Source organism: Notolepis coatsorum, assembly GCF_963971535.1.
Source record: "Notolepis coatsorum genome assembly, chromosome: 5".
NCBI classification, from domain to species: domain Eukaryota; kingdom Metazoa; phylum Chordata; class Actinopteri; order Aulopiformes; family Paralepididae; genus Notolepis; species Notolepis coatsorum.
Genome location: NC_140169.1, coordinates 15,888,186 through 15,906,039, shown reverse-complemented (window position 1 = coordinate 15,906,039; position 17,854 = coordinate 15,888,186). Strand labels below are relative to the sequence as shown.

The window sequence follows — 17,854 nt, the reverse complement described above, 5'->3', positions numbered from 1 at the left end:
GTATGGGCTGGTACCGGCAGTGTACCATGGCCCGCTTGTCCAGGTGCTGTTCCTCGGTGCGGGTCGTGCGTCGTGCTCACCCGTGTATAGAGTCGGGGGTCTGTAGCGCAGCTCCGCGGGGGTATAGCCTGGGCTGTACCGGACCTCCTGGTCCGGTAGAGTACTGTGCTGTCTTCGGGCGTGGTTCTCCTCCTCTTCCTCTTCGTCTTCAGTTAGGTCATCCAGTGCTTGTAGTCTCTGGTTTAGCCTCTCCACAGGATATGCTGCTCCTTCCCGGTTGCTAGGTCTCGCTTGGACCGGTGGGGGGAGGTGGTCTGTGGGGGGTATAGACCTTGTCTGTTGGTCAAGTTCAGGGTTGTTTACTCGGCTAGGGGATGCCGCCCTGGAGGTGTGTCTAGACGAGTTCCTGGAGCCTCTGGCGGAGGGAGAGGGTGTTGTCCGTCTGATCAGCTGTTCTATTAGTTGCGACTGCTGTCTGTCGCGCGCTGCGTCCCGTTGAGCACCGGCTCGTTCTCGGGCCACATTCTCTTCCATCTGAATGCGTCTTATTTCTAGACGTATCTGCTCGTGTTCGCTTCGCTGCTGGATCTGCAGTCGGTCGCGTTCAGCAGCGGCGTTCAGGCTGATGAGGAAGGCCTGCTGTAGGGTCCTCTCTGCCTCGCTGGGAGAAGGCGGTTGTATAGGGGAGCCTTCCCTCGGGGTACTCCTTGCGGAGCCTTGGAGCTCTATCTCCACGGTGCTCTCCCCGTCTTCTTCCGTGCCGAGTTCTCTCTCGGTAGCGTTGTATTCCTCCCGGGACTCATCGGGGACTACTTCTTCAGTACTGGCGGGGTGTGAAGTCATGTCTGGTTCCCACTGGTCCCCACCGTGAACTTGGTCAGTTACATTAGAGCCCGTAGGGGCCTCTATGGTCGGGGTAGTCTGGGCGTTGGGGTTAGACATACTTTTACTTTCTAGTTTTACCGCGTTTACTGTTAGTAGAAGACTAGGTTGTTGACTGACAGCGTAAGCCTCTAAGTACTGAGGGAGCCGTCGTTCGCGCTGCGGGCGTTGGTTAGGAGGATCGTTTCGTGGAGTGTTCATCATAGGCCATTTCAATATTAATAACACTATATTAATATTACACTAATTACCCATCCGGCTCAAAGGACCAATTGTAACTGAGGGGTACAATTCCCTGACTGTATTACTAGATATGATACTTACTACCACTACCTTTGTACTTAATATTCGGCCACCCAGTACACGGCATAAATATATTATCATAAACACTCTCACGTAGATGAAACGGATCCAACACAAATGTACGAAGTCGAAGTATGCGTTTATTACTACACAGCAATGGTGTGTAGAGCAAGCACTTAATCACTTAATTACATTTATGAATTGAAATAGTATGCACTTTTATGGCAAAGAGTATTCGTCGGTATATCAATAGAGAACGTCCAATCTCCGATGGCGCAGGTGGTAAATATACGACCTGGAATAGTTAAGGAATAACAGCAATGATACTTTAATGATTATATACTAGATACACTAAGGGGGGGTTAATCCGGTCGCTTGTAAGACAACAGGAGTAGGAGGGGGGGGGGGGGTAGAATCCGGCTGCCTCGTCCGGCCAAGGGTATCCCAGGTGAACCCACTGTAGTGCCGTTCAATGCGCCGGCGATCCTTGGACCACAGATGAAAGCAGGTGGACTCTTTGTGGGCCGGCTCTCTCCGGTCCACGGGGGAGAGACGTGAAGCGACCTCGTCTTGCAGAGCGTCTCCTCACCTTGCGTCCTCTCCAGGGGGGGGGGGTTCCAACACACGGCAGTGTCGGGGGTCTTTATCCATGGAATAATCAAAGTATACAAAGCATAATCCGTGCCTGGGAAGGCGGGCTGTCGTCGGTAGAATAATCCGGTATACAGGTCCACTCGCTCGTCGGCTCTGGGGCTCCTCGGGTGCAGCTTCACATGGAGTCAACCACCCTGGGTAAGCAGCCAGTTCTCTGCCCGAAACGATGGGGTACTGACTACGGTAGTATTCTCACCGCACGAAGCACTATATATTAACAGACTATTATTAGCTTAATAGACTACGTCCAACTCGACGATATAGTGCCAAATATGACTATTCAAATATTAATATACACGATGTCTCAATACCGATGGTAGGCGAACTTGGCCTTACTCCCACACGTGGCGTCGCGGGGAGGCTTTACGTCTGTGACTCTATTGGAGGGTAAGAAACTGGACTGAAAAGAAAGTCCTACTTTAGTAGCGCAGTATATATACGCACTATGAACAAATAGTCCCATTAGTGGTGCGGTAGCCAGATTCCTACGCGGAACTAGGACTTGTTCGTACATGTGGAGCGGTACGTTTGAACTGGGTCTGAGGGGTATGGCAGCCTGGCACCAAGGTCTCGACCAATAGTAGAATGGAGACTATTATGGGATGTTCAGTAGGCTAGAATGGATATTCAATGCATATTGTACAAGGAATATACAAGGGATATCAGGGAATATTAGAGAATATACAAATACAATTAAATATATATATATAAATAAATATATATATTCGGTTTAATCTGGCCCTTCACAACAGGTACCGTTCACATTTGAACCGGTACCTGTGAATCGATACCGGTACCCAACGGTACTTTTTTCGGTACTTTAGTCTCTAAAAACTTTATCGACCTACCTCAGTTGTAAAAAATCTATTCAAAACTTAATATTTAATAAATAAATAATGTATTATTATTATTATTATTACTTTATTATTATTTACATCTTACTGATGTAAAGCACTTTGAACTGCAATCCCCTGTATGAAAGGTGCTATACAAATAGTTATTATTATTTATTTAGAACAACATATATATATATATATATATATATATATATATATATATATATATATATATATACACAGTCACACACATATCTTTAAATAAATGTTATGTTTATTTAAGAAAAATATGTTTAACAAATTTACAAAAAAAGGTACACATCTATATATTTAAATACAAAATAAATAAAGGTATTGTATTTTACAAAATAACAAGTATAAAACAAGGGTAAACAAACCACTCTAGCAGCAATTAACTATTCTGCTGATCACAAAATTGTCAAATACACTTCTATATATTTAAATAACAAATAAATGAAAGTATTTTACAACTGATTAAACAAACAAACAATCTAGCAGCAATGAACTACTCTGCTGCTGATTGAGGCCCCGTTTAGACGAGCGTTTTGTGAACAGAAACCGCAAAAGTCATCTTGCGGTTTCACTTTTAATTTTACGTTTAGACAAGCGTTTTGGAGTGGAATTCTCCGTGCAGACGACGCTGTAACGACGGAGACCCGCTGTCACACGATTGGCGCATATGTCACATGACGTGCTGTGAAGACCCGCCCTACTCTGCCTCTGATTCGCAGACTGTGGATGGGGAATGTGATTGCACCAAAGCAGAGTCACTCACAGACAGTGGGTCCATTCACGCCGCGGGACAGATTCTTGTGTATTTAACCCTTTCACTGCCACACGACAGCCGGTTGTGTGATAGTAAAGGGGTAACCTTCTGTCGTGTGGCAGTGAAAGGGTTAAAAGTACTGCCAATGTAGCCTTCAGGTGATCTCCGTTGATATAAGTCAGACATACTTGCTTTGTTTACGTCTCGGCTACTGGCGCATACCTGCTACCTGTGACGTAAGCAGTACGCGCGACCAGAGCCGTGACAAACCTTTCGTCATCGTTTTAACAGATTTATACGTTTTGATAGTTTAGACGAGATCGCAAAGCTTTTGCGTTTCTAGGAATTCCACCCTAGAAGGTAGTCTCACTTTTTTGCGGTTTCACCCCGTAAAAACGCCGTTTCCGTATAAACGAAAGGCACATCCGCAAAAATATTTTTGCGGAATCACCTGCTAGCGTTTCCGTCTAAACGGGGCCTGAGTATTCTAGCAGTTCTTTTTGCTCCACTCACTGTGTCTTTGGAGAAGACCCGCTCTGCCACGGTGTGTTTGGTCTTACATAACAGCCTGTGGCTTGTTTACCAACGTCACATCCGCTACTCTGTCCTCCTGACTGCGCTTGCTAACGTTAGGGAGCTAACGTTATGTCCGACGATTAGCTAACGTTAGCTTAATAACGTTAAAAGATACAAATATGTGAAACTATGGAAGGAGTAAGCCGACCGCTAAAAAGAAAACCCACGCGGCAGCGCGAGCAGATAACAAAATAAAGTTTCGAGAGGAGTGGAAGTTTGGACTCTTTGGAGATAGTAGTGTTTTTTTATTTTTTTTATCCACTTTTTCTCCTTATTTTCTCCCATCCCAATTTCATATCGCCAATTCTCCCCTTCAATTCTCCCCTCCCCTGTCTTTAACGTTGCTAGACTATGCCTCCCACTGGTCGGCTGTAGTGAGGATAGAAGCCTTGCATCAGGAGGAGGCAGCCTGTCGCATCTTTTCACCAGACAGCGCGGACTCTCAGTGGCGAGGAGTAACGCGTGGGAGGCTCACGCTGCCCCCGATACTTCCTGTCTCTGCTGAACAGGTGTCACCCAACCGACCTGTAGGAGTCGCTGTCCACAACGTCCAATCCCCACCCATCGACTTTCCACCCGCTACCTCTGCCAATTGAGATAGTATGACGACTGGCCCAAGCCGCAGGCAACGCTGACTCGGGGAGTCGAGACCGGAGTCTCTTGCATTGGTGACGAGCACAATCTCCGCTATGCCACCCAGCCGCCTGAGATAGTAGTGTTTCAAGAGCAGAGGTGGAAAATGAGCTACACTTTCTAACAACCTGCCCAGTGTGCCCACTGTACCAAGATATTAGAGACATAATACACTCCCCATGAATTGCAAAACACCCAAAGAGAGTTTGAAAACATGTATTGTGCCGTTGACATTAACGTGTGGTTTCGTTTTGCGGTAAACAAAACGTGACGTCATCAGACTTTTTTTTTCTTTTTCTCATTACCTCATTGGATCTCAATCGATACTCGGTAGTACCGACGTGTTTCGGTAGGTACCTTTAAAAGTACCAAATTCGGTACCCATCCCAAATAATCCCACGAGACAATGCATTGGTAACTTGTTTCAAATGACAATATATACCCCTGTGAATATTATTGCATGGATCGGAATACGGGCGCGCGTGTTGGAGCGTGCGCAATGATATTTTGCAGCATGTTGACAGTGATATGCGAGTGCTCCCGACTGCATGTGTGTGTTTCCCAGCGCGCGGTCGGGAGTGTGTGTGGGGTGCTCCGTGTCCCGCTCTCTCTCTCTCCCTCTCTGTCTCTCTCCCTCTCCCTCTCTATCTCTCTCTCCCTCTCTCTCGCTCGCTTGTTCTCTGCTCTCTCTGTCGGCACCCACGCCACGTCAACCCGTTTGAGGAAGTGTCAGTATTTCCACTCGCTCTCGTTGTTGAGCGAATTGTTGATTGTGGGCGGTGACTACAACCAGTGCCTTATTCACGTCAGCAAAACAGTCAAATCAGAATGGCTTAGTTCAGTGAGGGAGGATCTCGTGAACTCGAGACTGGACTGATGAGCCAAAATGAGAATTAGAGACACAGACCCCATTGATACAACCCCACATTGCTAGAAAACAATGCTAAACACTGGAAAAGGCAATTTATAAGACATGGGACCTTTAAGGTCCCCTTATAAGGGGACCCTGCTTTTTTAAAATCATAAATCGATCAATAGAGACCATATTAGATCCCCACGTGGGGGATCATTGGAAAGCCACACTCATTGCCTACAACCCTGTCCAAACATTTTCAAGATCGCCAAATGATTGACGGAGCTAGAGCCCCGGGAGTCGTGTACGTGTCGTGTACGTGTTGTGTACTTTGCCGTGTACTTTGGCACACGCCTCACATATCGGCATGTAAAGGCGTGAAATTCAACGTCAATATTTACCACAGGCGCTCCCATAGTCGAGCAGACTGTACACAGAGCAGACTCCGTGGAGGTCCGCGCGGCTCTTTGAGCTTTGATCTCAGCGGACAGCAGACCCACAGGTGCGAAGCTACTATTTTCTGACGCGCGGACATCCGCGCCGCTGACTTGGTGTCACACAAAACGCTGCTCGGCGTTTTGGTTGACATCGAACTGCATTTAATGTGACGCCGATCTGCATTTTACTCTGACCACTCGCTCCGTGCCAACTGCCAAGAGAGATGTTTGAATGGCTTTTCTAAATGAAGTGTGTAAAATTGCCAGTTTTATTTCGAAATATTGGAAACGGAGATAACATAGAATGTTATCTCCGTTTCCAATATTTTTAAATAAAACTGCCGGTGCTTTTATTTCATGCAATGCGTGTTTCATTTCAGCACCACGCGCTGTCCACCTCAAGCCTATATGGTACATTGCATCTCGCTGCCTATATACCTGTTATTCAAGTGCGTAAAACTTTTTTTGTGGGAAATGTAGTAAAACTGGTGCGAGAAATGTAGGAAATAGACCGCGGACGTCCGCTGAGATCTGCTCGACTATGAAAGCTCAAAGAGCCTCGCGGACCTCCGCGGAGTCTGCTCTGTGTACAGTCTGCTCGACTATGGGAGCACCTTAACTCGAGAACCGCTGAACGGATTTTGTCGCCTGAAACGGCAATCGACAGGCAACAATTAGGGCTTTAATTATATATATATATATTGTATTAAAAGAAATGCACACCCGAGCCGCTAGAGGTCGGCAAAGTGGCGCGTCGCGAATGTGGGCCCTTGGATGTTAAGAGGTTAAATGTTGTGTTTCTTTTTCAAATGTAGCCAATAGTAAAGACCTTAACCCTATCAAAACAGCAGTCAAAGTGTATATTTTCATTTTTACTGATGTTTTTAAGATTGACTGAAAATATGAATTTATCGAAAAAATGCTAATTATATCTCTTTTATTGTAAAACCGTTAGGAAATGACTAAATCCAGATTTAACACTGCCATTGGAAAAAGGAGATTTCCCCCTATCCATGGATGTATGATTTGGCCATAATAAGGTCAAGGTCAAGGTCAAATATGAATTTATAAATCAAATGGATTATAATTTATTACTGTGTCTACAAATCTTTCTTTTTAATCATCTTCCCTTTATTCATTTGCTTAGATTTTCTGTACACTTGATCTCAAGAAGGTGGTGAATGAGCTCAGTGAGTGAGCTTGTGGCTGCACAATTGTAACATGGTGTTATTCACCGGCAAAGATGCAAGAAAATTCATAATTTATATTCTCCTTTGTTTCATCACGATTTACTCAAGCCTAGTAACAGACACAATATTTCTGACACTGGGAATACATACCCCCAGGTCCCTAGATGTTCCTAGATACCAAGAACATGCTAATTGACCTTGTAGAAGTGGAGCAATCTTCCATTTACTTGGGCATGTACCTTTAGGCGAAATCTTTGAAAATAGAGGTACAGCTTAACAGGTTAATGAATTAGCTTAATTAATTAACCAATTAATAAATAAATTGGTGGTGGGACTCGATTAAAAATATTAATCAAATGAATTCAAGACTTTATAGTTAATTAATAGAAATTAATCACATTTTAATCGCATATCAATATTTGATGCGAAAAGCAAAGTTTTTCAATTCAAATACATTTTGGTATACGAGTGAATCAATGAATATACGAGTGAGTCAATGAATATACATTATACATACGTTTACGCAGCAAAATCCTGTATTAGCTACTACACAGACCAACAGATCAATGAAATTTTTAACAAAGTGCAGCAATTTTAGGAATAATATATATATAGCGCAAAGGACCTTTTATAAACTCAAGCACTTTCGACGTAAAAGTAAAACGCAGTACTTTCAAGTACATTCCAGAACAGTTGACCATTGAACAAACCAGACTAAGAAAAAAAGTAAGTTGCGATTTATTATACTTTATACTTATAGCATTAAAGTGCAGACATATAAAATCAGTTTTTGACATTAGGATCTAACATCCCAATAGGCCACCTTGTTTATGGTTTGTTTCAGTTTTTAAAATAGACAATAATAAAAAAGTGTAAGATAGAATAGACTTAGATAAAATGAGCACACATAAAGTGCAGACATATAAAATCACATTATTTTTCTTTACAGTGCAATAAAATAAAAAATAAAGTAGAAAGCTAACCAGCTACAAGCTAGCCTAGCTTAGCACAAATTAATTGTAGGGTGAAATACGGACCACTAGCATAGCTTAAAACTCTAGGAGAGGTGTTTTTGGCCCATAGCTAGGCTAGCTGATCCGTAGGCTATCCACTTCCATTAATTTGTGCTAAGGCCTAACAAAAATAATGGTTGGTTTCAGGTTGCCGACCGACCCTGCCGATTTAGGTGCGACCCAATATATTTTATGAGTTTAAAAAAAAAATTATATATTAAAAAAAAAAAAAATCATTTTTTTTTTTTTTTTTTTTTTTTTTTTAGAATAAAGTTTCATAGAAATCTTAGTCAAACATTTAGTATTATGGATATTAAACATGCTGGCAGAGTACATGCATCCATGTTGTTGTGAACATTTTAACCCTTTCACTGCCACACGACAGCCGGTTAACCCTTTCACTGTGACAATACAGAAGGTTAGCCCTTTACTATCACACAACCGACGGCGATGCTCCATCATTAGCATCATTAGCTCCGCATCCGCGGAGCTAATGATGCTAATGATGGAGCATCGCCGTCGGTTGTGTGATAGTAAAGGGCTAACCTTCTGTCGTGTGGCAGTGAAAGGGTTAATTAAATAAAGAAATTCCCTATCCATAGTCGCCGTGGGAAAGAATAAAATAAAAAAAAAATAAAAATAAATTCCCTACCTACCCATGGCCAAACTGACAACCAACCTGAAACCAACTATTATTTTTGTTATGCCTAAGCAAGGCTAAGAAAATATGTGTGCATCTTTGCATGTTTATCTGTGTGTGTGTGTGTGTGTGTGTGTGTGTGTGTGTGTGTGTGTGTGTGTGTGTGTGTGTGTGTGTGTGTGTGTGTGTGTGTGTGTGTGTGTGTGTGTGTGTGTGTGTGTGTGTGTGTGTGTGTGCTTTTGTGCATACGTGGATGTGGATGTATCTGTGTGTGCATAATAATGCATCCATGCATTTTCCCTCTGCAATCTGCTTTTAATTTATGCTTGATCTGCAGGCTCCCGGTCCACAATGGAGAGCAGCGATAGAAGACCCGTTGGCAACATTGGGCAGGATATAGTTCTCAGCTGCTTCCTACCTTTAGCCAATGGAGGGCATCCGGCTAGCGATATGTCAGTCACTTGGCGGAAGAAGGGGCTGAGCGGACTGGTTTACCAGTTCCAGGATGGAATTGCACATCTTAAGGAGCAGAACTCTGAGTTCAGCGGAAGAGCCCAGCTTTTCCCTAATGCGGTAGCCATTGGAAATGCCTCGCTGCTGCTGATGGCTGTGAGGATATTTGACGAGGGGGTGTACACCTGCAGTGTTAGCTCCTCCAGTGGTAGTGGAGATATCAGCATGGACCTAAGAGTGGCGGGTAGGAAGCCTTGCCTTTCTGGTTTTCTTGTGTGTATTTGCTCTCTGTCCATGTATCTGTTTGAGCATGTGCTGAGTTCAGGATCCCTGTGCAAAAAAACGTTGTGGTGTCTGTTTGAATTTGTGTGGTAGAATAATGGATTCATACACAACACATTCTGGGTCTGGACCCTTGTACTAATATTTTTTAAAGTAGTTTTCCAAACACCCTATGCCCCTCAACGGGGTAAAGAGGATTAAGTCAGTAAGTCAAGTTTCCAAATCAGAATCAGAGAACAACCTTTAAAGGAACACTCCAACGTCTTCCCTAAAGTCAGACGAGAAGATTGATCTCAGTTTTTGAGTTGTTGGAAGTTGTATTTCTTCACTATTGACGGAGCAAGGCTAGCTGTACCCTTCTGCTTCCAGACCTTGTGCTAAAAAAATTAAATAAAACAAAGTGATTCTGCTGCCCTGGTGGTGTACAACACAGTACCAGTTGACCCAGCAAATACACACCGGGCACAAAGCAAAACAGTGCATTCAATAAAAGCCTTTGTGGAGAAAACCGGGTCCTTCTTTGGTTGCAGCCAATTGGTCAGTCCCACAGAGAAAGACGACATAGGAGATGACATACAGTCTGTGGGCTGCCATTATGAAGCCTGGGTGTGTCTCCATTACATTATCACACAGAAGCGGCACGGTGGTGTAGTGGTTAACACTGTCGCCTCACAGCAAGAAGGTCCAGGGTTCGATTCCCGCTTGGGGACCAGGTTTCCATGATGCCAGTTACCCAGGTGGGGTATCTCCCAGGCCTTTCAGTGTGGAGTTTGCATGTTCTCCCCGTGCTCGCAAGGGTTTCCCCCCCCGATAAGATAAACCCAATGGAAAAACATGCACAACAACAGATCGCTAACGCTGTGGTGTCCTTGACGAAGACGGACAGGAGCACTTGGATTGGTCCCCTGGCGCGGCTCACGTTGACGCCTGTCTGCTCCCGGCTGCCCTTGGGGGGGAAGGACGACGGGATGGGTTAATCGCAGATACGAATTGCATGCATGCATCGCATGTGTGCCGATTGATGACCTCTGAGCAGGTCCTAAATTATAAATTATAGCTACTGTATGGAAAATAGGGAGGGAGCTGGGGGAGGTGCCTGGAGATTATCAGTCACCCGATAAATGCCCAATCGTGTACCAATTAGTCAATAATGTCCAACGTTCTAGGGCATGGCTGTGAGGAAACACAGGCAATATCCAAGTCCTTCACCCTGTTTACATAATCCACAATACTCCCACTGCGTTCGGCATACACAGGTAATTCCACAAGTTTATATTCCATGGGGTAATCCACAGTTTATATTCCATGGGGTAATCCACAGTTTATATTCCATGGGGTAATCCACAGTTTATATTCCAGGTCATATTCAAGGCACGTGATAAAAAGACAAGGCAAGGGGAAGGTTAGGCTGCAGATCGCTGTCCTGTCAACCTATGACACTAGCATGCACCTAAGATAAGATAAGATATTCCTTTATTGATCCCCTTGGGGAAATTCAGGCATCATAGCAGCATGGGGGAAGGGGGGAGGGTACAGATAGTAAAAACAACACAAGCAGTGTAAACAAATAGGTCAATATAATTTACTATCTAACTAACTGAAATATATATTCACAGTATTCACAGTGTCACATAAGGTGCAGTATGCATAAGGTAGTGTTATAATTTACTATCTACTGAAATATACATTATTCACAGTATCACAGTATCCACATAAGGTGCAGTATGCCTAAGGTAGTGTTATTGTCCTCCTTGGGTTCCTATTAGTCCTAGGTCAATGTCTGGCAGCAGTCGCTGCCCCCTGTTGTGGAGCCTGGAGGCCGCTAGTCGCTGCCCACTGTTGTCGCTGCCCACTGCCCACTGATGGCCGCTGGTATGAAGGACTGTCCGAGGCGGTTAGTTGAGTGTCGGGGGGGTATGAGTCTGTGGCTGAACGTGCTTCTCATCTTGACTAGCTCGTCGTAGAGGGGGTGGTAGGGGTTCTCCATGATGGCAGCCAGCTTCCTTCTCATCCCCCTCTCTGCCATCACCTCTAGTCTAGGTAGCTCGACTCCCACCACGGAGCTAGCCTTCCTCACCAGCTTGTTGAGCTTGTTGGTGTCCCATAGCTTCCCCAGCATGCCACAGCATAGAAGAGGACGCTGGTCACTACAGACTGGTAAAATGACTGCAGCAGTCTATTGCACACGTTGAAGGACCTGAGTCTCCTCAGGAAGAACAGCCTGCTCTGTCCCTTCCTGTGTAGAGGGCCTCTGTGTTATCCGACCAGTCCAGTTCATTGTTCAGGTGTACCCCAAGGAACTTATATGACTCCACCACCTCCACCTCCTCCCCTCGGATGGTGATGGGAATCGGGGGGGGGCATCTTCTTGCCCCTCCGGAAGTCCACCACCAGCTCCTTGGTCTTACTGGTGTTGAGTTGGAGGTGGTTGCTGTCGCTCCACCCCACAAAGCTCTCCACCAGGGCTCTGTACTCCTCCTCATCATCGTCGGTGATGTAGCTTACGATGGAGGAGTCGTCTGAGAACTTCTGCAGGTGGCACCCGCTTGAGTTGCGGCAGAAGTCTGAGGTATAGAGGGTGAAGAGGAAGGGTGACAGCACAGTTCCTTGGGGGGCGTCGGTGTTGCTCACCAGTACGTCAGACTGACTGTCCTTTAGTCTGACGTACTGCGATCTCTCAGTGAGGTAGTCCTTGATCCAGGCCACCAAGCCGTGCTCCAGCTGCATCGCAGAGAGCTTCTCCGCTAGCAGTGATGGCTGGATGGTGTTGAAGGCACTGGAGAAATCAAAGAACATAATCCTCACTGAGCTGCGCGGCTTCTCCAGGTGCGTGTACGCTCTGTGGAGCATGTAGATGATGGCGTCCTCCACCCCAATGTTTGCCTGGTATGCAAACTGCAGGGGGTCGAGGGAGTCACACACCAGGGGCTTGAGGTGTTGCAGGACCAGTCTCTCGAACGTCTTCATGACGTGTGACGTCAGAGCGACTGGCCTGTAGTCGCTGAGGGTGGACCTCTCTCTGGGACGACTGGATACGCAGACATGAAAATGATATGAATCTTCTCTCTGACTCTGGGGAAGATGGAAAATAAGTGTATTTGCCTAAATGTTAGACTGTGCCTTTAAAGTTGATAGTGGAGATATAGAAAATAGCGGCATAATAGGTGCCATTACCCAACTACCTTGGAGCGTTTGCAATACAGCATGTCTTCATCATTTCTAAATGTCTTTTTTCCCCTTCATTTTAGCCTTTTCTGCTGTCAAATTCACAATTGCAAGTGATACCCTGACAGCAAAGGCACAGATGTGGCTCCCAAGACCAACTGTGACATGGTTGGACCAAGAGACACATGTCCTGAATGGAAGTACAACCCTCTCCAACAACTCTGCAGGGATATTCCATTTTGTCAGTACCCTGCAGCCGGTCAGAAAACACCACACCTACACCTGTCTCGTCCACAATGCTTTGGTGAGAGGCATGGCGGAGGCAGACATAACAGGTACACTCTCCTTTTTTATATTTTTTCTTCATGGCAGGGCCTAGATTTCCAAAAAGTATATTGGTACTACCTACTATGCTAATATGTCTATAGTACTATGCACGGAAGACTGTAGCACCCACATTTCAACACTGTTTAACGTACTTACTGCCAGAGTTGTACCCTTCCTGCTGACTTGTTGTACAGAACTTGTAAGTGGCTTTGGATAAAAGTGTTGGCTAAATTACTAAATGTAAATTAATTGTAAATGTATATTATTTAAAACAACAAAATAAAATACATTTGTTGCATATTTTTGCAGACACAGGAGTTTCTCAGAGGATGCTCTTTACCTTCAACAGTGGGTCGTTTCTGCAGGTGTCTAAACACCTGACAATTACAACCAGTGTCCTCTGGATTTATCATCTGACCTGATCTCCCTCCATCTCCATCTCTCTCAATCTCCATCTCTCTCTTTCTTTATCTCTCTCTCTCTCTCTCTCTCTCTCTCTCTCTCTCACATGCACACACACAAACACACACACACACACACACACAGACACACACACACACACTTGTCTTGCTTTGTGTTTATTTGAACTATACTGTACTACAGTATATGACAACTATACTGTAACTATACTTTGAACTATATACAGTACACACTGCAGTACATAAAGATGGGCTACAGCAACATTACTGTTATAATGTATTATTAATTTATTACAGTGGATAATGTTGTTACTGTGTAACAGGATTTAGACTGTACTACAACTGTATACAATGTTTTTGGTAATTGTTTATCCACCATAAGAAATATTATACATCTTCGTCATGCAGGGCTGTGGGCATGCAAGTCTCTAAGAACACAAACAACTTTATTTATCAAGAAACTCTTCTATGAATTGTTATGAACCTGAGTTATGATTGATTGATTGATTGATTTTATTTGACAATTTCATAATAAAACGAACGGTCAGAATAACACAATAAAGCCCTAAGATGTATTTCTGTTGTGGTCCCTTGTCTCTATCTTTGTATTAGTTCTCTCTCTCTCTCTCTCTCTCACTCTCTCTCTCTCTCTCTCTCTCTCTATCTCTCTCTCTCTCTCTCTCTTTCCTTCTCTCTCTTCTCTCTCTTTTCTCTCTCTCTCTTTCTCTCTCTCTGTAAAATATGAGTTGGGCTACAATACTCACATGTAATATATTATTACAAATGTACTACATTGGATCTTTGGATAATGTGACTATATAACCGGATCCAGACTCTATACACCTACATAGGCCTAGGACTATTTTGGTAGAAATTCTTCAATCTAATGGAAATTGTGATTGTGGTCCTTCTGCAGGCGTCTGCAGTCATCTCCAACTTTATTTATCAATTAACTATTTCATGGATTGTTGTTGTGAACTTGGGTTTCTGTCTGTCAACGTATACATATATATTGTGTGTGTTGTAGTGACTGTACATAATTCACACAGAACTGTTGTTGGGAATAGTAGTTCCCCCCGGACGATATTGTGTGTAGCACTTCCTGCCTCGAGCATTCATTCTATCTATCGATTCGACTACGTTGACATTGTTGTTATGCTGCTGATGAATAAAGGAATTAGGTTCAACTTCGATACACCGCCTCCGACTCCTTTATCTCAGCGCTACAGTGTATACTAAGACAGACCAAGACTGACCAAAGGTCAGTGAATACCATGATCACAACACCAGAGGGAGCTCCACAAATCATGTAAAACCCAGATTCGGCTCAAACAAGGGACTAAACACGTTTCGCAATTATGCCACAACAATGTGGAACGCCCTACCCAAAGCTGTAAAGGAATGTGAATCACTACCCACCTTCAAAAACACTCTCAAAGAACACCTACGGGAGACTGCAATTCAAAACTGGCCCCTACAAATGTCCTAACCCAGTTGTACAATAAAGACCAAGCATGGCTTTGTCAGTATTCCAATGTACAGCCCCACCCAACCCCACCCCAACTACCCAACCTCCTCCAATGTACAGTTTCTATGTCAAATGTATGTCAGTATTCCAATGTACAGTGCCCCCCCCCCTACCCCCCCCCCCCCCACACCTCCAATGTACAGCCCCACCCCACCTACCCAACATCCCCCAATGCACAGTTTCTATGTCAAATGTATATACACTCTTTTTCTGGATTTTTTTAGTATCACAAACAGTACTGTATTTGAAAATCTGGTATGTCATAAATGTATAGATGTAGCAGTACTGTCTATCTGTATGTCGTGTGTGTCATATGATGAATTGAAAATGGGGGACCCTGATGGAAACAAGACGAAAGTCTTTCTCAGGTCTACATCCTCTTAACAATTGTATGTATTGAGCTGTACTGTACTGTACCCATTCTGCAATCTGTTAATAAACTTTTCAATCAATCAATCAATCAATCAGACAGACACCATTGACACCATTGACCTCATCCTGACCTCTGACAAGTCCAAGATCGCCAATAAAGGGGTTATAGCATGCGGGTTAAGTGATCATTATATGATATTCTGTACCCGCAAAAAGCTAAAACAAAAGGCTGGCTGTCACAAAACAGTCACATCTAGAGACCTAAAAACCTACTCTAGCGAGGCCTTTAACCTTGAACTGGAGGGTCTGGACTGGTCAGATGAGCTCAATGGTACACTGGTTGAAGAAACATGGCTTGGCTTCAAAACCAAATTTTCAACGATACTAAACAACATGGCCCCCCTAAGAACCACTAGGGTAAAAAATCGCGCTGAGCCGTGGATGCACGCTGAAATACTGACCGCTATGAAAACCAGAGACAAAAAATGCTCTGAGTTTCGTAAAAGTCAGTCAAAGCTTAACATAAGCACGAGCAGTGAACTCCAAGCCCACGTGACTGAACTCAAACTGGAAAGAAACAGACTAAGAAATGATGTAAACTCCATGATCAAAACAGCAAAGAAAAAATTCATCAATGACAAAACCGAGGAAAACAAAAACAAACCGTGTGAACTTTGGAAATTACTCAATAACCAACTAGGCTGCAGTAAAAAACTTAAAACCAGATTCTCAAACATAAACATAAAGACGGACAACACGCTCATCACAGAAAAGCTGGATGTAGCCAATTACTTAAATAGTTTCTTCACAAACATAGCCACAACACTGGTAAACAAACTACCCTCCCACTCAGGGCATTATGGGGTAGAACACATAGTAGCTTACTACAAAAACCTAGGGGTCCACAAAGACGACTTCAAACTGGAAATGGTAACAACAGATGAGGTACTCAAAAAACTGAGCGCCCTCCAACCTAACAAGGCCACTGGCCATGACAACATCCCCTCCAAATTCCTCAGAGACTCAGCAGCCGCCATCACCCCAGTCATCACACACATAATAAACCTCTCTATAAAACAGGGACACGTCCCCAAGGACTTCAAAATTGCGAGAGTGACCCCTCTGCACAAAAAAGGCAGTAAATTAGACCCAGGCAACTACCGCCCTGTTTCTATCCTTACCTCCATCTCGAAAGTCATGGAAAAAATTGTATACGAACAGGTCGAAAAATACCTTGCGGAAAAAAATCTAATCTATGAATTCCAATCTGGCTTCAGAACATCCCACTCCACTGACACATGCCTTCTCTATTTAAACGACCACATCAAACAAGAGGTGGACGCGGGCAAATACTGCGGCATGGTCATGCTGGACCTACAAAAGGCCTTCGACACTGTCAATCACACCATTCTGATTGACAAGCTAAAAGCAATTGGTTTTGATAGTCTATCAGTGAGCTGGATGCAATCCTACCTGGAGGGGAGAGAGCAGATGGTGGAGGTAAACGGTACCCTATCCCCCCCCCTCACAGTAAACTGTGGTGTTCCACAAGGAAGCATACTAGGTCCGCTACTGTTCCTAATTTATGCAAATGACATGTCGTCAGCTTGTGACTGCAACTTGTTCCTGTTTGCGGACGACTCAGCCCTGCTGGTCTCTGACAAGAACAAATTACAGGTTGAAAAAACCCTCAGCTCAGAACTAAGCAAAATCTGCATATGGCTCGCTGATAACAAACTATCATTACACATGGGCAAAACAGAGTCCATTCTCTTCGGTTCAAATAACAAACTCAGCAAGACCGACGGCTTCTCAGTTACAGTGGGTGACAATATTGTCACAAGGAAAGAAGATATTACCTACCTGGGTTCCATCCTAGAGGCAAATCTTTCCTGTGACAAAATGGCATCCAATGTAATAAAAAAAGTCAACCAACGAACTCGTTTCTTGTACCGGATCTCCTCACTGATAAACAAGAATACCCTGAAGACTCTAGCAGGAGCACTCATTCAAGGGTACTACGACTATGCTTGCACCTCATGGTACCAAAGCACCTCAAAGGCGCTAAAAACAAAATTACAAACATCTCAAAACAAACTGGTCAGACTACTGCTTGACCTTACTCCTAGAACCCACCTCACCCCTGCCCACTTTGACAACCTAGGATGGCTTAGAGTAGACGACAGAGTACAGCAACTTGCAATGGGCCTGGTCTACAAGATACACTACACGACCAAGGTACCCATGTACATGACTAAATACTTCCCAAAGGTCAGTGAATACCACGATCACAACACCAGAGGGAGCTCCACAAATCATGTTAAACCCAGATTCGGCTCAAACAAGGGACTAAACACGTTTCGCAATTATGCCACATCAATGTGGAACGCCCTACCCAAAGCTGTAAAGGAATGTGAATCACTACCCACTTTCAAAAACACTCTCAAAAAACACCTAAGGGAGACTGCAACTCGAAACTGGCCCCTGTAAATGTCCGAACACAA

General features: G+C 44.2%; 1 protein-coding gene across 1 annotated transcript in view; it reads left to right on the top strand.

Moving 5' to 3' along the window:
- Positions 1–17,854, top strand: part of vtcn1 (V-set domain containing T cell activation inhibitor 1) — a gene marked incomplete at both ends in the record, with an annotated part of 48,975 nt that overhangs the window by 9,936 nt on the left and 21,185 nt on the right. The window contains 2 exons of the mRNA XM_084314021.1: positions 9,142–9,501; positions 12,833–13,039. Of these exons, the coding sequence (XP_084170147.1) occupies positions 9,142–9,501; positions 12,833–13,039 (567 nt within the window). The remainder of the gene's footprint in view (positions 1–9,141; positions 9,502–12,832; positions 13,040–17,854) is intronic.